At 50.8% G+C, this 24689-nt stretch overlaps 1 protein-coding gene across 7 annotated transcripts in view; it reads left to right on the top strand.

Moving 5' to 3' along the window:
• The window catches only part of SLC25A19 (solute carrier family 25 member 19), a 259092-nt gene that overhangs the window by 203142 nt on the left and 31261 nt on the right, over positions 1-24689 (top strand). For all 7 annotated transcript variants that reach the window (XM_078654515.1, XM_078654519.1, XM_078654513.1 and 4 more), the window contains one exon: positions 19372-19542. In XM_078654515.1, the coding sequence (XP_078510641.1) occupies positions 19372-19542 (171 nt within the window). The remainder of the gene's footprint in view (positions 1-19371; positions 19543-24689) is intronic.

Here is a 24689-nt window from a genome sequence, read left to right on the forward strand (position 1 = left end):
CTTACCTACTACCATTGCTCCCTAGCGACTTATTAAATACTCGCTCTTTTTCCCTCTAAGGACCTCTTACGGCCCACCTCGAACCATTGTTCTTTAAAATTATTGAGGCGACAAGCTTGGCTTCGCATATCTGAATTTAAGCCTGACATCCAGACTACAATCCTCAACCAGCCCGTCAATCCTGACAGACTGTTTGGTCCAGATGTAGACACCACCCTTGAAAAAATTAAAAAGGACAACGAGACTGCTAAGTCCATGGGGGCGCTTCAGTCACAACAATTCAGGGGAAACACTTTTCGTCGCTCAGGAGCACGTGGTGTTACCAGAGGACACTTGGGTCAACAAACACAATTCACAAAGGGTGGCGCGCAATCCTCGTACCCCAAGCAGGGTAGAGGGGGTTACAGAGGTAACAGTGCCAAGGGTAGAGGCAGAGGGAACAACAACTCCCGTACCTCTGCCGCCAACAAACAGTGACTCTCTGTCTCTGCCCCCCGACCATACCACACCTGTCGGGGGGAGACTCCAGCAGTTCCTGCCAGTCTGGACGTCCATCACCACAGACAGGTGGGTGAGAAAACTTATCCAGTACGGTTACTGTTTGGAGTTGACATCCACTCCTCCTAACATTCCCCCAAGACACCGTCCTATGTCGGCAGAGCACTTGCACTTATTGCAGCAGGAAGTACTGGTGATGCTGCAAAAAGGCGCAATCGAGCTCGTACCTGTAGAAGAAGAAGGCACAGGGGTCTATTCCCTGTACTTCCTCATCCCAAAAAAGGACGGATCCCTCAGATCCTTCTGGATCTACGCCCCCTCAACATGTACATACTGTCAGAACACTTTCACATGCTGACACTGCAACAAATCCTTCCCCTGCTCAATCAAGGGGACTTCCTAGCAACCTTGGACCTCAAGGATGCTTATTTCCACATCCCACTCCACCCATCCCACAGAAAATACCCCAGGTTTACCATTCAAAACAGGCACTATCAGTTCAAAGTCCTACCCTTCGGGGTGACTACTGCCCCCAGAGTGTTTACAAAGTGTCTGGCGACAGTGGCGGCGCACCTCAGGAGACAGAACATACATGTCTACCCGTACCTAGACGACTGGCTTGTTCAAGCAAAGTCGGAACAACAGTGCGCCGCGGACATGTCCCACACTATTCAACTCCTTCACAGCCTGGGGTTCTCGCTAAACTACCCGAAGTCGCACCTTCAACCAAACCATGTGCGGCAGTATCTGGGCGCGACAATAAACACCCTGACTGCTATGGCTCAGCCAAACCCAGTCAGAATCAACAGCATTCAGTCGCTGAGCCAAAAGTTCAGACCGCAACACTCCCTGCCAGCGAGAGTGTTCATGCAGTTGATAGGCATGATGGCCTCCTGCATCTTCATAGTCCCGCACGCGAGGTTGCACATGCGCCCGCTCCAAGAATGCTTGGCAAATCAGTGGACACAGGCTCGGGGACAGCTGACAGACCTAGTGTTGGTGACCGGTCGGGCATACAACTCTCTGCATTGGTGGAATCCACACAACCTTTGCAAGGGACGACCGTTCCAAGAGCCAGTGCCACAGATAATCCTAACAACGGACGCATCTCTCCAAGGGTGGGGAGCTCATGTGCTCCACTACACTGTGCAGGGACTGTGGTCCACCCAGCAGCAGAAGTTGCACATCAACTACCTGGAATTGATGGCAATCTTCATGGCGATAAAGTCCTTCAAAGTACATTTGTGCAACAAAGTCGTGTTGATCCGGACGGACAACATGACAGCCATGTACTACATCCAAAAGCAGGGAGGTACTCACTCACCACAACTGTCTCATCTGGCTCAGAGCATGTGGAAGTGGGCCATTCAGAGGAACATTTTCCTCATGGCGGAACACCTCCCGGGCAAGGACAATCAGATGGCGGACCTGCTCAGCAGATACAGCCATCAAATGCACGAGTGGGAGATACATCCATCAGTACTCCACCCGTACTTCCAGCAGTGGGGTCATCCAGAGATAGACCTGTTTGCCACAAGGGAAAACGCAAAATGCCAAAGCTTTGCCGCCAGGTTCCCTCACCCGGAATCGCAAGGGAATGCGATATGGATGAACTGGTCAGGCAAATTTGCGTACGCTTTTCCCCCAGCGCCTCTCATTCCGCTGGTGGCAAGAAAGCTAAAGCAACACTCGATGACTCTCATCCTGGTTGCTCCAACATGGGCACGCCAACCATGGTACACCACGTTTCTAGAACTTTCCGTGGTACCGCATCAAAGGCTGCATCTCACATCCATGCTCTTAACGCAGAACCATGGCGACATTCAGCATCCAGATCCGCGACAGCTCAATCTGGCGATCTGGCTCCTGAAGTCTTAGAATTTGGCTACCTCAACCTGCCTCCAGAATGCATGGACATCATCCGGGAGGCAAGGAAGCCCACTACCCGAGCTTGCTATGCAGCAAAATGGAAGCGGTTTGTCATGTACTGTACAGACAACAATATCAACCCGCTGGATGCATCCATTCCTAACATCATCTGCTATTTGTTACATCTTTACAAATGCAATCTAGCGTACGCTTCCATTCGGATACATTTATCCGCCATAGCGGCTTATCTCCAGAATAGGCAACACCTCTCTGTTTTCAGGGTGCCTGCCATTAAAGCCTTCCTAGAAGGACTGAAGCGAGTCATTCCTCCAAGAACACCACCAGCTCCAGTGTGGAACCTCAATGTGGTCCTCACTAGGCTGATGGGCCCACCTTTTGAGCCACTGCACTCCTGCGAGATTCAGTTTCTCACATGGAAAGTGGCTTTTCTCATTGCTATCACATCGCTCAGACGTGTAAGTGAGCTGCAGGCGCTCACAATCCAAGAGCCATTCATCCAGATACATTCCAACAGGGTAGTGCTCCGCACTAACCCCAAATTCCTTCCTAAGGTGGTGTCACAGTTTCATATCAACCAAACTATTGACCTGCCTGCGTTCTTCCAAAACCCACAAACAGTAGCAGAAAGAATGCTTCATACATTAGACGTTAGGAGGGCGCTAATGTACTACATTGACAGAACACAACACTTTAGAAAGACACAACAACTATTTGTTGCCTTCTCAGCACAGCACAAAGGCAACCCCATTTCCAAAGCAGGAATAGCCAGATGGATTGTTAAGTGCATTCAAATCTGTTATCAAAAGGCTAAACGTACTTTAACAATACCCCCAAGGGCGCACTCCACACGCAAATTGGGGGCCTCCATGGCTTTCCTGGGGAACATTCCCTTAGAAGACATTTGTAGAGCAGCCACATGGTCTACACCACACACATTTACCAAACATTACTGTGTAGATGTGCATTCAAAACAGCAAGCAGCTGTAGGACAGGCTGTTCTCAAGACACTTTTTCAAGCTTCTGCAGCTGGCACGGGCAACCGCCCTTAATGGAGGGACTGCTGTGTATTCTATGCATAAGATATGAATTTAGCAGCCCACATGCCTCGAACTGAATATGCTACTTACCAGTATGCATCTGTTCTTGGCATGTAGGGCTGCTAACATTCATATCGCCCGCCCTCCTCCCCGGTGCCCGTAGCGGCTGCAGATACTCTCTCTATATTCATCATTAGCATGGACATCCTTTACACTATTTCACTCCATCTCTGCCACAATGGCTAAAAACAATCTGGGGATGGAGTCGATGCCCATGCGCACTGTAGTCCAGGGGAGGAGCCACCTATCTCGTGATACTTCGAAGACTCTTCCAGGACAACAATGTGCAATCATCCGGACCCAACACTAGGCGGCGATCTATGCATAAGATATGAATGTTAGCAGCCCTACATGCCAAGAACAGATGCATACTGGTAAGTAGCATATTCATTCCAGGACTTCACTCAGGTAACACCAATTAACTGTATCAAAGGCGTTCTCAAAATCCAGTAGTAACAAGGCTATTTATGGACTGAGGAGGTGACGGTGAGCAAGAGCTGCATGGAGGTGCCTAAGGCAGTGTTGCGTGCTGCGCTGTGGCATGAAGCCACACTGGTCCGGGTGAATGAGGGTATGGATGGTCGGCTTCAGACGGGTGGCCAGAATCATGGCATAGATCTTAATCTCAGTGTTAATGAAATTGGGCGGTAGTTGGGACATGCGTCTGGGGACGGATCTGCCTTGGGTATGACCACAATGGTGGCTGTATCGGTGTCAGAGGGGAAGGCACCGCTTTCTAGAAGCTTGTCAAACAGGGCATGGAGTTGTGGGATTAGGATTTCCCGGAACGCCGCATAGGATTCTGCTAGGAAACCATCCGGACCAGGAGTTTTGCGGGCAGCCAATGCTGAGATAGCCTCTCCAATCTCCTCAGTTGTGATGGGTTCCTCGAAGGCCTGAGTGACTCTCTCTGGGTGTGGCAGAAAGGAGACGCCCCGCAGAAAAAGGGAACCGAAGATTGGCGAATGTGAATGATCTTCTGAATAAAGCTTTGCATAATATTTCGTGAAGGTTTCTGCGATCTCAGCGGGTGCCCGGGGGGGTCTGTCCTTTGGAATTTCGGATTTCAGCGACTATACGACTAGCCAAGGGATAAGTGGCAGGCCAGTGAAGCAATTTACTGTTTTTGTCTTCCCATCCATACACTCTGGCCACTGAGGGCCTATAGATCATTTTGGAAGATTCAAGGGAGACTGCCCTAATCTCGTTCCGTACTAAGTGGAGCTGCCAGCGCTCCGCCTCTGTTCTCCAAGGTCATACTTGCTTCCAGGCGAAGTGCCCTGGCCTCAAGTTGGGAAAGATGGCGTTCCTGGGCCTGTCGTTTGCGCTTGAGGAACCCTTTGGCATACCCATGGATTGTGGCTTTGCACACCTTCCACAGTGTGCTCTGGAACTGGCCTTTGCTCTTGTTAGTGCGGAAGTAGAATTTCAATTCCTCCCCAATCCCTCATCTCAGGAACCATGCATTCAGCCTCCATGTGGGGCGCCGGGTCTCCATGGGGCTCCCAATCTGCAGGAGGAGCGGAGAGTGGTCCGATATGCCCCACGCTATACTCTGGACATCTGTGACTAATCTACAGTCTGGTGCACCAGATGTCGCAGAGGCTCAGCTTAGACATCTAGTCTCCGAGGCACTTAGCCTCTGAAGTCCTGTGGGAGGACTGTGGGCCCGTGGCTTCTTTGGCAGGGTCAGGGACCGAGTTGAAGTCTCCTCCAATTACCGTCAAACCTGGAGTGAAAAAAGACAATGTCTCTAAGGCTGTTAGGAGGGTGGCGTCCAAGTGTGCCTGCGGGGCATAAATCGACATCAAGGTAAGAGTGGCATCTCCAAGGGTACGTGTGAGAGTGACAAGCCGCCTCCGGGGGTCGCTCGTCGTGTGGGTTGGCATGAACGGGTGGGAGGGTCGTAGAAGGATCGCTGTTCCCTGGGCCCCCCTAGAGAACCCCAAGTGCCATACCCGGTCAAAACCCTGACATGCTAGACAGGGGCATCACCTTCCCATAAGGAGAGTCTCTTGTAACAAAAGGAAATCAGAGCAGACCCTCTTCGCATAATTTAGGATGGCAGCTCGCTTTATTTTATCTAAGAGTCCATTAGCATTCCATGAGAGGACACTTAAGAGGCTCGCCTCCTTCATATGCTTGTGACATTGTGGTAGGGTACTAATTTGCAGAGCCTTAAATCTGGGGCCCTCGGGGGCTTTTGATAGCTAACCTCAGGGAATGGCAGGAGACATTTAACTTCATTACATAGACCATGCATGGCTGCATCGTGAGCTCCCTGTCCAGTGACGCAGGGAAACCAGTTAACACAACCAGAAACGGAGAGAACATTCCCCACCCCCCTTCCCAACCAACTCCCTCCTCATACTTCCCTAAATGAAGCATCTGTCGCCTGGTCAAACAAAGTCTAGATTAGAAAAAATTAGTTGCAGGTGAGCATTATTGGGCGATGCATTGGGCCCCTCTACATTTAAGGATTCAACTCTCTATTCTAGTTGAACATTGGAAACCTATGAATATTTATGCTCAGATGTGGGGGCTGCGTGACAGGTTGGTGTCTTCAGAGTTTAGCTCCGGGGAGTCAGCAGTGCGCATCTCGGGTGTTAGGTCCGATCCTTCACAGTTCTCTCTGTTTTCACCCAGTTCCATGGATGTCGAAAATCCACTTCCCCGGCCAGGAGAACCCGCGGGGGAGGCCGAGGCCACCCTGCAGGCATTACATCTTCTGCTGGACCCAATGAGCCATCCCCGGGTGCCCGACAGTGTCTCCACCCGAGGCTGCCCACGAGGTATAGACCGGGAGCTTCCCCCCTAGGTTGGAGTGGGTGCTCCTCGGTCACCCAGGTCCATGCTGCCTCCAGAGTATCGAACAAGTGCGATTTCCTTTGGAAGATTACTTCGAGGCGGGCCGGGATGAGGAGCCTCTACTGCAGGGTGAGGGCTCGCAGTTTCTGTTTTATTGAGTGTACGATCTTCGCTTGGTTTGCACTTCCCTACTATAATTGAGAAAAATCATGATTTTGGTACCTTTATGCAGCCGTTCCGACCGAGACCGGGCCCCTTGGAGGATAGCATCTCGGTCCCTCAAATTCAATATTCTGGCAATTATTGGCCAATGTGGGGCTCCTGGGGGCGAGCGCCCGGTGGGCCCTCTCGACCACAAACCATGATGACAGGGCATTTGATGGCATCTAAGACCGGATCCAATCTTCGAAGAATTTATTTATTTGTGGGTTCTCCATCCCTTCAGGCAGGCCCTCCAGGCGAAGATTGTTGCAACACAACCGTTTTTCTACATCTCTGGCCCACCTATGAAGTTCCATCGTCTGGGATAGGAGTTGTTTTACTAGGGCTTTCAAAGTGGATACATCGTCTTCAACCTCCGAGATGCGTGACTCTGTTTCCGCAATGCAAGCAACAGCGTTACGTAGGTCTTGTCGAATAAGTGCCATGTCTACTCTCACTTCTCCGGTTTTGGTCTCCATTGACTCTTGACAGGACTTTGTGGCCTGCAGGATGGTGGCCAGGCCTCCCTCTGGGTGACCTGATGCTGGGGGTGCGCTCTCTCCCTGTCCGTTGATTGTATATTGCTCTATATGGGTCTGGGTTGAAGGGGGTTTGAGCCTTTTCTCTTTCCCCATGGTTGCTTACTCACAGTACGGGGGCAGGATCCCTCCCTTCATGTGTTCCGTCATGTAGGTTCCAGGGGCCGTCGGTCACTCGGGCAGGGCGGGGGCCCCACAGCCACACGAAAACCCCCCAGTCTATCGAGGTCAGCGTGATGTAATCCCTGTGTCTCTGGGTGTTATACCTCCGCAGAACATGGCCTGTGCACCAAGCCCAGAGAGTAGGTGCCCCCAGGGAGGCTCCTTAGGATCGCAGGTATGTTGAGGACTCGCACTCAGGAAATCACTGGCCCACAGGACCCCCACATGCGGCAAGGTGCTGGCTGAAGACCTGCAGATGTCTCTGGGATTGCCCTGGAAGGCAGTGTCCCCCTGTTGCTGCCGCCGCAGCCGGATATTCCCATTAAACGCGGCTCATCCACCGCAAGCCAATCCGTGTTGGAAGGCCCCCCAGTCAGGTATGACTCAGGGGGCAGTTCGAAGGCTCGAAGCAATGGTAGAGGGGCGGGGAGTTCCAGGCAACTGAGCTCCAGAGGGGCCCCAGCCCTACAGGCCGCGTTCTCAGCCTAGTGGTGAGCGCCGAGCTGTGAGAGACGCGGAGCCAGGAGCCCACCCTGGTTCGCGCCACAGTGAAAAGAAACAGCGCGGGAGCCCACCCAGACCGCTAAAAAAAGACATCCTGATGGTCCGGTAACCCCCCAGTCTATCGAGGTCAGCGTGATGTAATCCCTGTGTCTCCGGGTGTTATCCCTCCGCAGAACACGGCCGGTGCCCCAAGCCGAGAGAGTAGGTGCCCCCAGGAGAGGCTCCTTAGGATCGCAGGTATGTTGAGGACTCGCACTCTGGAAATCACCGGCCCACAGGACCCCCACATGCGGCAAGGTGCTGGCTGAGGACCTGTAGATGTCTCTTGGATTGCCCTGGAAGGCAGTGTCCCCCTGTTGCTGCCGCTGCAGCCGGATATCCCCATTAAACGCGGCTCATCCACCGCAAACCAATCCGTGTGGGAAGGCCCCCCAGCCAGGTATGACTCAGGGGGCAGTTCGGAGGCTCAAAGCAATGGTAGAGGGGCGGGGAGTTCCAGGCAACAGAGCTCCAGAGGGGACCCAGCCCTACAGGCCGCGTTCTCAGCCTAGGAAGGCCGGACCCACGAACGGGAGGGCCCCCAACCACATGACGTTCTGTCAACTGCAGGCCGAAATCCCTGTCATGCCCAAGCAGCGGACACTAGGACCTTGGGGTCAAGGGTGTGGGGAGGGGACACCGGACACCACATCCGGTCAAGGGAGCAGGGCGGGACAGAACAGGATCAAGGGGCTTGGGAGCAGGACACACGGGAAGCTGTAAGCATCAGAGAAACAATAAAGGTACCTGCATTCCAAAGAAACAGTGTCGCGTGGTCCTTGGAAATAGAGACACTACAACTGGCGACGAAGGGAAAGCACGAACGTTTGCAGCCACTGCTCAGCAGCTCGAAGCCAGGAGCCCACCCTGGACTGTGGTGAGCGCCGAGCTGTGAGAGACGCGGAGCCAGGAGCCCACCCTGGTTCGCGCCACAGTGAAAAGAAACCGCGCTGGAGCCCCCCCTCCCCCCTCCCGCTACAAAAAGACATCCTGATGGTCCGGTAAGCGCCGAGTGAATAAAGAAGTAAGCGCGAAGATCGAGGATTTGGGCGCGAGCTCTCGCGAGAGTCTCGTGGCCATTTTAAGATCAGGCAGGAGAGCCAACCAGCGCGCGAGAAATCTGGGCGGCCATCTTTAAATCAGGCAACGCTCAGATTGGTCCCGAAGTCTCGGCGCCCATTTTGAAGTCAGGCGAGAGGACCAATAAGGACGCAGGAAAGGCGGGCGGCCATTTTGAAGCCAGGCGAACATTGGAAAATAGGAAATAACATTGGAAAATAGGAAATAGTGCCGGAAAGAGCACCAAGAAAGGAAATAAAAGGCCAACAAGAAAGAAAAAGGGCACCAATAGACAACAAAAGGAATACAAAAGACAAGCACAAAGAGATGCAAATAGGACAGAGTGAAAACATATAAAAAGAACACAAAGAAAGTAGAGCAAACAGCGGCAGAAAGAAGAAAGCACAAGGAAACCAAGAATACAAAGTAAAGGAAATGGCAGAGCCAAGGAGCGAAAGGCAGAGCGCCCAATATCGCAGACCCCTCCCATTCAATCTCTCAGAGCCGCAAGTGGGAATAAGATGGGAGCGATGGGTCAAGAGGTTTGAGAGATACATGGAGGCCACTGACGTAGTAGAGGCCAAGCAACTAGGACTGTTCCTCAACTTGGTAGGCGATGAAGTAGACGATCTGCTAGTGACCCTGCCGGAAGACGAAATATCGACATACAAAGACCTAATAAAGTGCCTAACAAACAAATTTGATCCACAAAGAAACATTGATATCGAACGCTACACCTTCACCATAGCATTCCAACATACGGACGAGTCCCTAGATGACTTTGCGACGCGACTAAGGAAATTAGGGACTCACTGTGAGTTTGATAAGTACGACAACGAACAAGCAATTCGCCTGCGCATCAGTGAAGGATGCCATGACATGGAATTCCGCACAAGAATTTTGAAAGAACCAACGTCACTAGAAAAGATCCTGTCACTAGCGAGGGCTGAAGCAAGAGCGACAGTACAAGCAAAACAAAAGGAGCGGGGAAAAGAACGACGAGTCGAACAGGCACACCGCATGGCAGAGAACAACCGCACAAGCAGTTGGATGTGGACTTGAGTTCCCACACAGAGGCACGTGCCCAGCGTTTGGCCAAACATGCAGAAAATGCAACTGGAGCAACCACTTTACCAGTGTATGTCAGGGGTTGCAGTTTAGAGGTGAAAGAGGAAGACCGGGAAGACCACGGATGACAACAAGCAGACACGTCAGACATGTGGAAACCGCAAACAGAGGCTCCTCGTTAGAGTCAGGAGATGAAGGGGAAGAAGAAAAAGTAGAGCGACTATACCTCATGTCGGACACCGCTGACACGCCCACAGATGAAGGCAGAAATGAAGAAAGCATCCGCCTTGTGGACAAAAGCACCATAAAGAAGACGGAGTCCGTGACAATAGACGTGGGACTATTTGATTATGGTGGAGGTGCACAGCACTGCGTTTTGTGGATAGGCTTTATAATGGGTTAAAAGTGAGGTTGGGTGCTCCGTCAGGTTGCGTATCTGTCCTGTTACGTTATGTCATTAACACTCAAGTTGTGCATCCATAGGATATGAATGCATCCCTGAAATTGGGCACACCTTTGGTTCTTTGAAAAAAAGACTCCACTATTAGATTGGCTTAAGTTGTTGTATTTATGTTTTGTTTCCAACTTGGTAACTTGATATTTCCATCATATCGTTTTAAATTTCATTCTATTATTCACATGTCCAATATATTTCAACAGTGCTCCGATGCATTTCTGGCATCCATGCCCTTTCTCAAGGAGCTCTATAAACCACACAATCAGATATAACCATCACTAGTAAATAATAACTGACATGTCACAATACAATTGGTAACATAATAAGAATAAACCATAATGTGATGCAAATTCATGCATATGCCCAGTGTGTGTACGCTGCGGCTGTTAGTAATGAAGTGCAACGGATACGTGGTGACGTGTAATTCCATGCGGTAAATGTGCACGAAACTTACATATCTAGTTTTTCATGTTGTCATGGGTATCGCTGTAAGTTAACAAGTACGGAAATTAGCAAAAAGGCAGTCGTACGAGGTTAATATCTCGTTGAAAAACATAACATAATGCGTAGGCGGTGTGCAACCGACTTACTAGATATGCGAGCTTGTTGGTTTCCGTCCGGTCTGTTGTAATTCGAACAAACGAGAGGTGGCTAACCACCTAACCACCTCTCGTTTGTTCGAATTACAACAGACCGTACGGAAACCAACAAGCTCGCATATCTAGTAAGTCGGTTTCCGTACTTCCGTGGTGTCTAAGGACCAGGGCTACCCGCGGGGGAGCCCTCGCTGTCAGAGGTTGGCAGCGTGAGTTCCAGTACCAGCCGTTCCCAGGCCCGGGCCCTCTCCAGAGCAGCATCAGAGCCTGCCCTAATCGCCAGTTGCAGACGCACCTCCCCCTCACAGCTGGCCCATTTAGTGAACTCAGCCCGCCATCTCTCCACTGTGGGATCCCTATTTGCTTTCCATTGGGACGTTATGGCTCTCTTCGCTAGCAGCAGACCCAGGTCCAGTAATTTACTAGTGATTTTGTTTTTTGATGTGTGTGGGAACCAGTGTAGACTGCAGTGTGCCATTATGTGTTGCAAATTCCTTTCAGTGATCGCCTGCAGATCGTCCACCACTCCTTGCCAAAAGGAGCCCAGTGCCGGGCAGGACCAGAACATGTGTTGGAAATCAGCCACCTCTGCCGGACAGCGTGGCCATGCCGCTGAGTGTGTCGGGAAATACCTATGGAGTTTGTCAGGGGTCAGGTACGCTCTGTGTAGGATGTAAAAATGCACCAGCTGAAACCTCGCATTGCGCGTCCCTTTCCAGGCCCGTTCCACTATACCAGACCACGCCGTTTCAGGGATCTCCATCGTTAAATCTGCCTCCCATTTCACCATCAGTACTGCTAGTGGGGTCTGAGCCTCCGCAGTCATGCGTTTATAGAGGCACGTTATCGCCTTAACCGTCCCCGCCGCCACTACCACGTATTGACATCCCGTGGATAGCGGAGGCTCCACCAAACCCGCCTTCCAGTGTTTACGGATCGCCGCGGTCAGTGCCGCATGAAGGAGGAAATCTCCCCTCGGCAGTTCGAATCGATCCCGCAAGAGGTCGAAGGGCATTAGAGCGCCGTCATCATATAGATCTCCAATGGTCGCCAGTCCCTGTTGCTCCCAGTTCTCTAGTCGGTGCCATGAGCCCCCGTGCTGGAGCGCCCTGCATAGTTTGAGCGGGATCTCCGATGCGTACGGCACCGCAATGTGACTTCTTCGCAGATACCTATTCCAACACTTTTGGACCGTTGCAAATTCCTGCGTAAGGTGGAGGTCCCCCATCGGCAGACCCAGTATGATCCGGGAGATCACCTGCACCGGCCCCACCGGTTCACCGAACCGTCCTCTTCCCTCGTGACTCTCGCTGTCCACTGTGTCAGCCACTACAACTGGTCCGCCAGGTAGTACAGCTCGTAGTCCGGCACCGCTAGCCCCCCTCAGCTCGAGGCCGTAGAAGCGTTGACAGTGCCACCCTACTCCTACCCGAGCCCCACAGAAAACCGGTCACCGTGGTCCGCAGCCGTCGAAAGTAGCTCGCCGGGATCCAGATCGGGAGGGTCCGAAACAAATAGAGCAGCCGTGGCAGCGTCACCATCTTAAGGAGTGCCACCCGTCCCGCCAGGGATAGGGGGAGCGTACCCCAGAAGTCAAAGTTCGTTTTAGTGAGTCGGATCGCTGCTCCGATGTTGCCCTCCAGAGTGTCTATGTTGGCATGGTAGATCGAAGTGCCCAAGTACCGCAGGCTCCTCTCCTCCCAGGTCACTCCTTCCGAAGAGAGTGGACATGGTCCGCGCGCCCGAGTCGGGAACAGGTATGACTTCGCCCAGTTCACTCTGAGGCCCGACACCCTGCTCAACGCCTGAAGTAGGGCTTTAGCTCCCCGCAGGGAGGCCGCGGTGTTTGCCAAAAACAGCAGGAGGTCATCAGCATATAATGCGATATGATGTACCTGTCCATACACGTCCAACCCCTGATACGCCCGTCCCAAACGGGCACGCGCCGCTAAAGGTTCGATCGCCATAGCGAACAACAGGGGCGAGAGTGGGCAACCCTGTCGCGTGCCTCTTCCTACTACACAAGCCTCTGATATTACACCTCCCGTTCGGACTCTCGCCGTAGCGTTCTTGTATAAGAGTGCTGTCCGGTCCACAAACTCCGGACCCAATCCCGTGGCACGCATTACATGGAAAAGATACGGCCATTCCAGGCTGTCAAAGGCCTTCTCCATGTCAACGGCAAACACTGCTGCCTCGTCCACTTCGTAGGTGTCAGCCTCCAGAACGTGGAGAAGCCGCCGTATGGTGAGCGCGGTATTGCGGGTCGGGATAAATCCCGATCGGTCCGCGTGGATCAGAGTGGCCATGTGGGGAAGTAGGCGTGTCGCCAAGATCTTGCTCAGGATTTTGTAATCCAGGTTAAGCATGGACAGCGGGCGGTACGCCGATCTATCCCAGGGCGGGTTGCCAGGTTTCAATAGAGGGACAATAAGTGCCTCGCCGGTGGTCTTTGGTAGGCTGCTGAGGCGTTTAGCCTCATTGTAGAGCCACGCCAGTCGGGGGGCCAGGAGGTCGACGTAAGTGTGATAGAACTCCGTCGGTAGGCCATCAGAGCCCGGTGTTTTATTCCGCGCCATACTCTAGATGGCGACTCTCACCTCCCTTTCATCAATCTTACCCCCTAGAGATTTTGCAGACTCATCTAGCTCCGGCAGTTCCAGTCCCTCCAGGAAGCTCTGGAACTGAGCCTCCAGCGGTAGCACCCGACTCCGGTAGAGTTCTGTGTAATAGTCCCCCCGCCCCTCCAAGCATTCAAAAGTTCACCCATTCTTCCCCCCTTCAACAGCACAGTTATAAGCAACAGAAGACAGTTGACCCCCGCCACCCTCGCAACTGCAGGTAGGACCCACCCCGCGTCCCAATACCGTATAATAGAGTGTCCCATGTCCTCATAGCCGCTTCAGCCAAAGATGCCGTCTGCCGTCTGCGGGGTAACCACTGGGAGATCCGTCTCGGAGAGGCCATGAGCGCTGCTGGAGCCCGGACTCAGTTCAGCATTCTTTGAGTGGTCCGATCCGTTACTGGAGGCGCTGACCTCCCCTTGGCTGATGGCTGCCACCGCCATCACCGTCTTGTTTCTCTCCTGTTGCCATCCAGTGGGGGAGCCAGGTCGACGCGTCGGTGTCAAGTCAGGAGAGCCACGTCTAGGCGTGGTCGCAGCGGGGGTGTCTCCATCAGCTGTCCCCCTGGTTTCTATCCGGTCCCACGCCTCCTGCGGTGTAGTGAAGAAATGAGTGCTCCCACCTGCAATGACCTTTAGGCGGGCCGGAAACAACATAGCATAGGGCAGCTGCATAGCTCTCAGCTTCCGCTTGACCGCCAGGAAGGACGATCGTTGACGTTGAACGTCCCTGATGAAGTCCGGGAAAATCATGACCTTGCTGTTACCAATGCGTAGGTTCGGCAGGGCCCTAGCCGCTTGGAGAATGTGATCACGATCCCGGTAGTGTAGAAGGCGCGCCACCATCGGGCGAGGCGGGCCTCCGGCTCTGGGCGGGCGCGACGGGATTCTGTGGGCCCGCTCCAGCGCGAAGAATGGGGAGAGCCCCTCCGGCGCCACCTCCGTCCGCAACCAGTTCTCCAAGAAGGCCACTGCGTCTTGGCCTTCCTCCCTCTCCGGGACTCCCACGAGGTGGAGGTTGTTACGTCTGGAGCGTCCCTCACTGTCCTCGGCCCTGAGTTCCAGCACCCGAACTTTCTGCGCCACTTCCGCCAAGGAGGCCTTCAAGGTTGCCACGTCCCCTGGAACGTCTTTCATGGTCGCCTCCGTGGTCGTCACCCGCTCCTTCAGCTTCCTGTGGTCATCCCTCAAAAGGGACAGGTCAGTGCCAATGGTATCCATTTGCTTCTCCAGGGCCTCCCGCGATGCCACAATGGCCTGCATAATGTCACTCAGGGAGGGATCCCGTGGCGGGGTGAGCCCCTAGAGCCAGATGCCTCCTCGCCGCCTGGCATCGTGTGACCCGGGTCATCAAGCCTCAGTACATCAAATCCCTTCTTTCGGGCCCCCCGGACCATCCTGTGGCAATTTTCGTGAGTCCTCCCCAAGCCGCTCACTTAGGCGCAGTGCACCGGGCCCCTCAGCCCTCAGTCACCTCCACAAGGGGGCCCCCGTCACCAGGTCCGCGCCCCTCCGTCTCCCGTGGCCAGGATCTCGCTCACTCCCTCGATGGTGGATGCAGGGGCAAAATCAGCGCAGGAAGGACGTCCCAACCAGGGTCCACAGGGAGGGCTCCAGGGCCTGTCCGACGCGGCCACCCGCTGCGGCAGCCGACAGGGCAGTGGGGAGGCCGGCTCGTGGACAGCAGGGGGTGCACTGCGGCTCAAGGGGCAGACTCCCGGAGTCCTAGGGCCATTCACCGCAGGTCCAGCATGGGCCCCGCCAAGAATGAGGAGAGAGAGGAGGCCCCCTGGTCGTCTCCCCCCCTGGGGGCACCCAGCGAAGCAGTTAAAGCCGGCTCCTCAGCTTTGGGCACCGGGGATCCTAGAGGGTGGCTCTCCGGGCCGTGTCAGCTACTGGTAGGCCTCCCTTGAAGGTGCCCCCCGGTCCTCCCAGCGTCTCCACGCAACAGGCTCCTTGTCTGAAGCAGCCCCCCGCCACCTTCCTCTTCCGTCGTGCTCAGGGGCCGCCGTTGCTCCTGCCTCAGTGCCCAGGGGACTCCTCACCAAGGGGGGAGACCTGCAGGCCTCCCAACGTGTCAGGACAGACGTTCGGGGCACTCACACGGGCGCCGCCATCTTAGAGTCAGGCGTCCCGCTAATCCCCCGTTCCAGGGCGCCTCAAGGCCGTCTCATCAGCCCGCTCTCCTCACCGCTTTTGCCGAGCAGGGCACTCCGCTCTAGGCGCTGCTGGGCCCGTCACTCCAGGGAGCCCCCTCCTGCCTGCAGCCCGCCTGCGTCAGGCAGCTCAAATTGCGACTGCAGCCACCATTTTGCGCATGCAGCGCGCCAACCGCTCCGGGGGGAGAAAAGTGTTCATTACGGTTTCCTCGGGGGCACCCAGCTCATCCAAACTTTGCTCCTACGCTCCCCAGGCCTTCCGATGCTCGGTGGGGGCCAGGGGACCGAAGTCGGGGGTCAGGATATGTGGTTGCGAGGGGCGGTCGCGGAGGAGCCCCTGAGTCCCGCTACCGTTTACATCGGCGCCCAAGCCACGCCCCATTGGCAGAACATTCATTTTAATGATATTGCACCTCCCAGTGATTGAACTAGGTAGCTGATGCCAGAGTCTTAAAGAGGCGATGGTTTTTGAAAGAAGAGCCTCATAATTGAGTCTAAGAATTTCTTTCATATTGGCTGCAATTTCTATACCTAAATAGGTTGCTGGAGAGGTGACACGAGAATTGTTAATCGTTTTAGGATAATTCAGTATCATTTGTGTCTTGTTCCTGTTCATCTTGTATCCAAAAGCTTACTAAACTCGAATGCCTGCTGCTTGATTATGATAAGATCCGAGAAGACGTTGACTGAATATATGGCCATCTCATCCGCACAGGCTGAAACATGCAATTTGACACCATTATTAGCTAAAGGAGATAGCGACTCACAATGAAGAATACGGGGTAAGCGAGGCTCCAGATAGATTTTAAGAAAGTAACTGTGAAAGAGGTCACCCTTGCCTCACTGAATCTGAATTACCTCCGATATTTCTCCGTTGGTTGTAACCCTTGCATGCAGTTTCTGATACAAAACCCGGACATAGTGCAAAAAATGTATCCCAAACCCTATTCCTGTCATTACTTCCCCAAGATATGGCCAAGAGACCCTATCAAACGCTTTCTTGGCATCAAAGAGGATCATAAAGGCCGATTTATGTAAATTATTTATTGCATCAAAAAATTAAATCGCAATATTAGTGTGGATAGTAGTATCCCTACCTGGGACAAATCCATGCTGCTGATTATTTACAATGGATTTTATAACCCCCCCAGTCTAAGGGCGAGAACCTTCTAATACATTTTTGCGTGAGCATTGACATTTGAGATTGGCCGGTATGAGCCTCGCTCCAAGGGATGCTTTTTTAAGAAGGACCGCTATAATGGCAGAGTTCCATTATTCTGGGTTCCGTGCCCTTGATCAACATTCTGAAATATTAAGATGAGCAGAGGAATCAGAACATCTAAAAAATATTTATAAAAGTCTACAGGGATCCCATCTTGAACCTGCAGCTTTTCCCCAAGGGAGAGAATGAATTGCGTCTTTAATTTCTTGCAATGTGATACAACTTTCAAGCATTTTTGATTGTGAACAGTCAAGAGATGGAATCTTAAGGGATAAATACTTTTTACTTAGCACACTGAAATATTGATCATCCATGCCCTCTTCATCTTAAATCCACTCAATTTGATTCCGATTTTGCATGTCCTTCAGTTTAAGTGTGGGATCTTACCAGTCGTTTCCCCGTACTCATAATATTCATCTTCTTCCTCATAAAGGCAGTGGCAGCTTTTTCCCATAATAAGCAACCTATCTTGCTTTGACACTTCCATCCGATAAAAGCACTCGCATTCATCTAGATCTGTGATACTCAAAGTACGTCCAGGGGCTGCTTGAGGGCCTCCTGACCTTTGTGTGCGGCCCATTGGTGAACTGCAGCACTGGCCTGTGGTTTACTAGACTCAGCACTAACATTCTGAATGGAACTAACTAAGGCGTCCTGCACCACTTTTTTAAAGACAATTTTATAAACATCTTCCAACAAATGTGTAAAAATATGATGAAGTCTCTTCAAAATTCGAAAATATGTATTTCATCAACATGCAGAACTATTTCACCGTAGTACATCCGATGATATCATTGAATTGAGAGGTTGTTTTTTTAATGGTAGTTTCCAAATATATATTTAGAAACATTCATGCTTCCACCGTTAATGAAAACAATGCCAAAAGTGAACTGAGAGACAAGTCAGTTGTCATGTGTTGCTATTATTATTATTATAACTGGACAACATCATAGTTTATTAAATCAAACACAAGAGAAGGAAAAGGAAGCAAAGTGGGAAAAAACCAACTGCTTAGGATCACACAATTTGGTCAAATGGGGAAGCCGGGATTGATCCCAAGTTTTCTGGTTTCACTTTGTGTGATTTAGCCACTAAATATACATGCTTCGCTTCCCCTACACCCAACTTCCTAATTACACGGCCGTCACCCTGCTGGCATTAGTGTGGCCTTCGTTCACACCACAGACCATACTTTGTGGCCCCAGGGAAAATATTTATGAGTACTCATGTTCAAACAACCAACGTGAGTTCTCAACTATGCCTGAAATATTTTAAAAGAACAAAAAATGGGATTATGGTCGGATATACACTTGGGGCCGACTTCTATCTTGGTATTATAAATAAGACCAAGCGAATCGAGAACATAATTGATCCGTGAGAAATTATTATGCACATGGGAATCAAGCATAATGGTCTCATCTCATTCAGGGCAGACCTAGACCCATCTTTAGAATAGTCCTGATTCATCTTATATGCTCTCTGGCCCTTGCATGAGCACCCTCCTCCTGTTCGAACCATCTAAGGAGCCTGCATCAGCCTCCTTAGAAATGCCTCCCTCCCTCTCTATGCTATATTTGAACAAGTGAGCACAGAGACAGCAGCAACAGATTTAGGGCTTATTGCAGGCATTAAACTGTCCACAGAGGTACATACATAAGTCAGCTGCCTGTTCTCCCAGCCCCGGATCCTCAACTCACAGGATGATCATCGGATTTTCCATTGATGTGTCCAGGAGTGCAGTTGGTGATGTTACACAGTTAGAAGCCTTCCTGGATTCTGGGCAGATCGGGTGACTTGTGCTGGCTCTTCTTCTCCAAGGCCAGCTTCCGTCTCATGAGAACAGGATGGACGGGCGGTGCGTAACATCCCCACTGATAGACCTGGAACAGGGCTCACTCCCCCTGAAACACAGCAGTATGAATCAGCCCTACACCATTCCACACCACGGTTGACAGCCCAGCTTTTTTGCCGTGCAGCCCAGTAGTCATGCCACTGCCTGACCTGTGTCCACTCTGCTTGTGCGGCTGACCAGTGAACGAGCTCCCGCAAGCAGATCCTTTGCCCATCTTCTGCACCAACCTCCCAGGAATGACTATGCGATCAGTGTTTTTCAACTGACGGCTGCCGTGCGGACCAAACCTGGAAGTAGCCATTTGGGACCCCGGCGTGCGACATGTAACTACCATGGTGCAGTGGAGTATGCAATTAAGAGAGTTTCTGAATACATCCAAATCTAGAAAAGGTGAGCAGAACGTAAGTCACTTGGCAAAGGGGGCAGCTATCCGGGAGAAACAGACCCTTAAAGTTTCCTAAATGGTACTGTACTATTGTTACAACTAATGGTATTCTTGCTGGGGCGAGGGGAGCAGTAGTGAGCAGCTGAGCAGGGAGTTGCCATCTTCCCAGTGAGTGTGTCTTAGTTTATTTTCTTTTTGTGTTTTTTTATTAGTTTGTGAGTTTTGAGCTACTGACTGAACTGTTTCACAACACCACGTCTTACAACGCTCGTGATCCAGTGGTGCACTTTGTCTGTGGAGGTCTTGCCGCTTGCAGTGCCAGCTTGACGGTGCAGCCCTTGGACACAATACGGACACGCTTCGCAGCTCAGGGAGAGCCCAAGGTAAGAGTGGGGGTGGCAATGGAACTTAACTCTATTTAAAGGAAGATTTAGAGTGCTGATGTCAGGAGAGCCTGTGGTAGAAGTGAGAAGAGTGGGAGTCGAAAAATCCTAGGTTAAGAGCAGTGGAATATGAGATCATAGGGTATGAATATGGGATAATCAGGAGAACATAAGGTAAGATTGGCTTTGCCAGCAAAAGCCTAAATCAAGAGTTGCTGGGTCTTTAGAGCCTATGTTAAGCACGGGACGGAATCAGTGATGCTTATACTAATAGAAAGGACAAGAGGGATTAAAAAAAAAATCCTCTTGTCTGTCACTTTTCGAAAACATTTTAAGTTACAAGAGTCTAAGGTGAAATTGTGGAAACCAGTTTATAGACATGACTAAGAGTCTAAAAGGCGGGATATGGAAAGCCTAAGGTAAAAAAGGGCAGAAAGTCTGAAGATAAGGATGGAAGGAAAAAAACCTCTGGTAAATGTGGTGTGGTAGGGATCCTAGAGAGCTGAAGGGACAAGAGATTCTCCATCATGGGTTTGGTCTTAAAATTCATAAATATCAGCATAATTCTGGTATGTGTGGGATCTCAAAAATATCTTTACAGATAACTTTTAATTTTTGAAAATAATCTCTTGAAGAAAGCATTCCTATAGTAGGCAACGTTTGTTTTTCAATAGGCTATTAAAATTAAAACATTTTCACTATAAGAACCTATTAGGTCGAATTTCTTAATTTCTTTAATTATTTCCCATTCAGAACGTAAAAAATAAAATAGAAAGTGGCACATCTAAGCATTGTGTTTTACCCGGGACAACTAAGATTTTGCTCCACCATGGTATCTTCTTTGATGTTTATAAATGTTAGGGTGGAGTAGCAAGTCCATCCTTCAACTTCAGATGCAGATGAACCAGGATTGTAAGTAGAGGAAAAATGAGAATGTACTAAAAGTGAATAACGCAATCCAGTTGTACCAAGTGGCCCACCCTCCAGTGTGTTTGTCTTAAAGTGAAAGGAAGTATAGCAGTGAATTGTAATGGTGTAGACCCTGGGGATCCGCAGTGTCTGCTCGGGGAGTCCGAGACTGCTTCGAAAATTAAATCATTTGAATAGATTAATAAAGAGTTTATAAATTAAGAAGTAAAATTGAAAATGTTAAGACATTCTTTAAATGTAAAGGAGTTTAGAATTGGAGCCTAAAAATTATGTTGGTATCCCCTGGTGTGGCCTTTTATGTGATCGAAGTGAGCTTTGTGCTCCCAGAGAAAGTGTGTTGCTCATATTCCTGAAGATGAAACGAGAAGACCTAGACGCTAAGTTAAAGAAAAGAAAACAGAGCTTCTTTTTTTAAGATGCGTTTTGGTTAGCAAAGAGCAAATGATTAGTCTTCCTAAACACTACCATTTAGTAGATGGTAGAGATGGGACTGCATACTCTATTATGAAAGGTGACCTTGGGAGGGGGCCTGTCCTTTTCTCTTTCCCTTATTACTCCTTCAGTTTGGCTGATGACAGGCAGGTACAGAAACCTCTTTGTGCCTCTCTTGCTTGTGGGTGCTCCAGGGTGGAGACTACCCTGCTGTGAGAGGCATCACTTGACGCAAAATCTTCCTGGTGAGCAGCTGAGAAAGCACACTTGAAATGAGAACTTCCCTAAATCAGGTCTGCAGTGCCAGACAGCTGATCCACCTCTCCTGTCTGCTACTTGTTTATAAAAGTGGGACCCCATGACCTCATTTATGTTCCGGTTCCAAACTCTCTATGGCCTGGGCCACAGGAACTATTGGACTGGAGCCGACCAAATCACCCGGGAAGGTTAACTAAATTACGGGGCAAGAAAAAGCAAGATATGCAGCATAATTTATAATTAAATGGAAAACTCCAAGCCGGTAGAATTGTAGAATTCCAGTGGCCCTAACTATTGCCAAGAAAAGGGAATGCTTGGCAGAGTACTCTGAGGGCTGCTGGTCCAACCAAGACCAAGCCGAATCTCAGCGTCCGACGCACCTGAAGAGCCAAGGTGGGTGTGCCACCGAATGTTGCCCAGCGCCCGAGGCAGAAGAGACTTGACTGCCTGCCGGTGAACCAGAGGTACTAGCCGGGTTGAGCAGCCCTGAATGAGCTGAGTGTTGACCATGAACGAGTATGAACTGAAAGACTGAGCGCGCATGTTGTTTTGGCAGTGATTTTATGTGCACCTGTGGTTAATTCTCACTACTCTGGTTTTCCCCTGTAAACAGATGAGGGAGACACCCAGACCCTCTGAAGAGAAAATAGGGAAATTAAGGGAGTAGAATGGGAACTGCACCTGGCGTAACACCACCCAGCATCAATAACTTGTGTTTTGCTGCTAGCAGTGTATGGTATTCGGTACCAGTGTGTAATAAAACGTTTCTCCAGTATTACATCTTTCATAGATTCACATGCTTGTATCTTCCCCGTTGTCATGCTGGGAGTCTCACGGTAACAGAATGACCAAAGCAGTATCATAGAGAAGAAAAAAACTGCATAGAAAAGCCCATAGGGACTGTAGTATTTTGTAACCAGACCTCATCATTATTTGGTACAAAAGTCAGCCAATCAGCATTGCTGCCCTGCCCTCACACTCCCCAGCAGAAGCTTCCTGCCTCAGATTTCCAACCGCCTTCGTGTGAGAAAGGAGTCTCCCTGAGCTCTGCTCAGTTTTCTGTTCCAGTGTGAACTATTGACCTTTGGTTTTTCAACTGTATAATCTTCTGGATTAAGGTATTGTGTGTACCTATTTCTTTTATGATGGCTGAAAGCTCAAAAAAGAGGCTTTTCAGGCCTTGCAGATCCTGTGGAAAAGCCAGGCTTTTCTCTGAAGATCCTCATAAGGACTGCTTATACTGTCTACATCCAAAGCATGTGGCTAAGGATTGTAAATATTGTAGAACCTTCTCTGCTAAAACTCTGAGAGACAGAGAGGCTCGGCTGCTGTTGTGGCTTCAAAAGAAGAAGGCCGCATCAGATTCGGATTCTGGTGAGGACTCTGCTCCTTTGACGCCTAAAAAGAGAAAGGCCTCACATTCTGAGGGAATGGTGGAGTCTAAGAAGGCTAAATCTAAGGTGAAGGAAGCCTCTTCTCTTCCCCCTACTCCCATCAAGAAGTCGTCGGGTCAGAAGGGGGCAGGGTCTGCTCCGTCGACCAGTTCCCTGGCTTCTGAGGTAAAATCTGTGGCAAAGACTTCAGCTCCGTCGACGACTTCACCGTCGACGACGACTATTTCGACGACGACAGCTGCGTCGACGACGGGAGCTAAGACCGTATCGACGACGGCTACGTCGACAAGCTTGATCTTACCGTCGACGAAGAAACCGCCGACGACGAAACCGTCGACGACACCATCGGTGTCGAAGTCGTCGACGACTCCGTCGACGGGGATCCCGTCGACGATGGCTTTAGTGACGTCGGCTCCGTCGACGATCACTCCGTCGACGACGTCCCCGTCGATGACGAATGTAATTTCAATGGCAAAGGCGTTCAAATCACCACAATCGAAGACTTTGATATCCTTTCGCTCATTTCAGTCTTCAAGAGGTTCGGCGACCATCAGCAAATCTGCAGAATTCACGTCGTGGACGCAGATTTCGCCTCTACCTCCATCTTCTTTGCTGGAGCAGGATTCAGAGGGAGAGGAGTCGTCTGGAGTAGCTTACAGTCCTTCGCAACTTAAAATAAAGAGCCAGGACACAGATGATGATGAGGAGGTGTATTCCTTTAAGGAGAGGGCTCAGTCTCAATCTGCAAGATATGAATCCTTCCAGGAGACGTGTGACTATACTGAGGAAGAGGAGCAGCAGGAAGAGTCGCGAGAGGAGTCGCGAGAAGAGTCAATCTCCATTCCTACGGCTTTGGTTTCTGACCTAAGGTTCATGATTAACGACTATTATCGTCGTTTTCCAGAGGCGAATAAACCTATACCATCTACGCCGGCACCTGCTTCACAGCCTCCTAGAGCTCATTCTACTCCTCACGTACAGCCAGTGAGGTCACCTCCAGTGGTCACGATCAGGGATGACCTTACGGACACCGATGATGATGAGCAACCCGAGGAAGGTGAAATCCTTCAAGATCCTATAGTAGGGCAGGAATGGCATGAATACGTTTTGTCGTCTCATCCTTCACCTACTCCTCCGCCAACCACTTCTCCTCCTCAGGATATCGGAGGTTTCCATGACATTATGGAAAAAGCGGCTAAGAGGTTTAACCTGGACATGGAGGTCAAAGAAACTGAATGTTTCTTATATGATTTTAAGGATGATGCCAGAAAGTCTGCTCGCTCAATCCCGATCATCCCTCACCTGTGGGATGAAGGACTAAAGATTTTGAAGACGCCGGCCTCCATCGCAGTTTCGGTTCCTAGAATCTAAAAGAAGTATAGAGCACCAGAGTCTTCTCCGGCCTGCCTGATAGGTCACCCGAGACCGGAGTCGGTGGTGTCACAAGCGGCTCAAAGAAATTCCAAGAACCCAGTGGCTACTTCTATGGTGCCGCCAGACAAGGAGGGAAGGAGAATGGATGGAGCCGGGAAGAGGTTTGCGGTCATGGCAGCCTCCACTATTAAAGCGGCCAATGCGATGGCTTTGATTAGCCGTTTTAACAGGCAAATGTGGTCGGATTTGGCACCACTTATGGCTGCACTCCCAGAGGATAAAAAAGAGGAAGCGGCTGCTATTTTCCGTGATGGGGCTAAGTCGGCCGCGGAGTCCATTGATGTTGCCATGGATGTTTCTTCTATGGCCTTCAGACAGATGGCAGGAGCAGTTTCTCTCCGAAGACAGGGTTGGCTGAAGGCTACATCATTCCGTCCGGAGGTACAGGCGAAGATTATCGACATGCCTTTCGATGGCGAAAATCTCTTCGGCAAACATGTTGATGAGGCGCTGCAGGGCATCAAGTCCGATACGGACACCGCTAGGGTGCTAGGATCACTTCAGCAAGGAAGGTTCCAGTCCTTTCGTAAAAGAGGTGGAAGGGGCCAGTTTAATCAGAGATCTTCATTTTCATCCAATCGATTTCAGCCTTATAACCAGCAGGGATATAAGCAATACAATGCAGGCAATCAATATAGGCCTTCAAATTCCTCTTTCCAGCAACAATCCAGAGGCAAGTCTTCCAATAGAGGAAGGATC

This window comes from Lissotriton helveticus, chromosome 7 (genome assembly GCF_964261635.1).
Source record: "Lissotriton helveticus chromosome 7, aLisHel1.1, whole genome shotgun sequence".
Classification (NCBI taxonomy): Eukaryota; Metazoa; Chordata; class Amphibia; order Caudata; family Salamandridae; genus Lissotriton; species Lissotriton helveticus.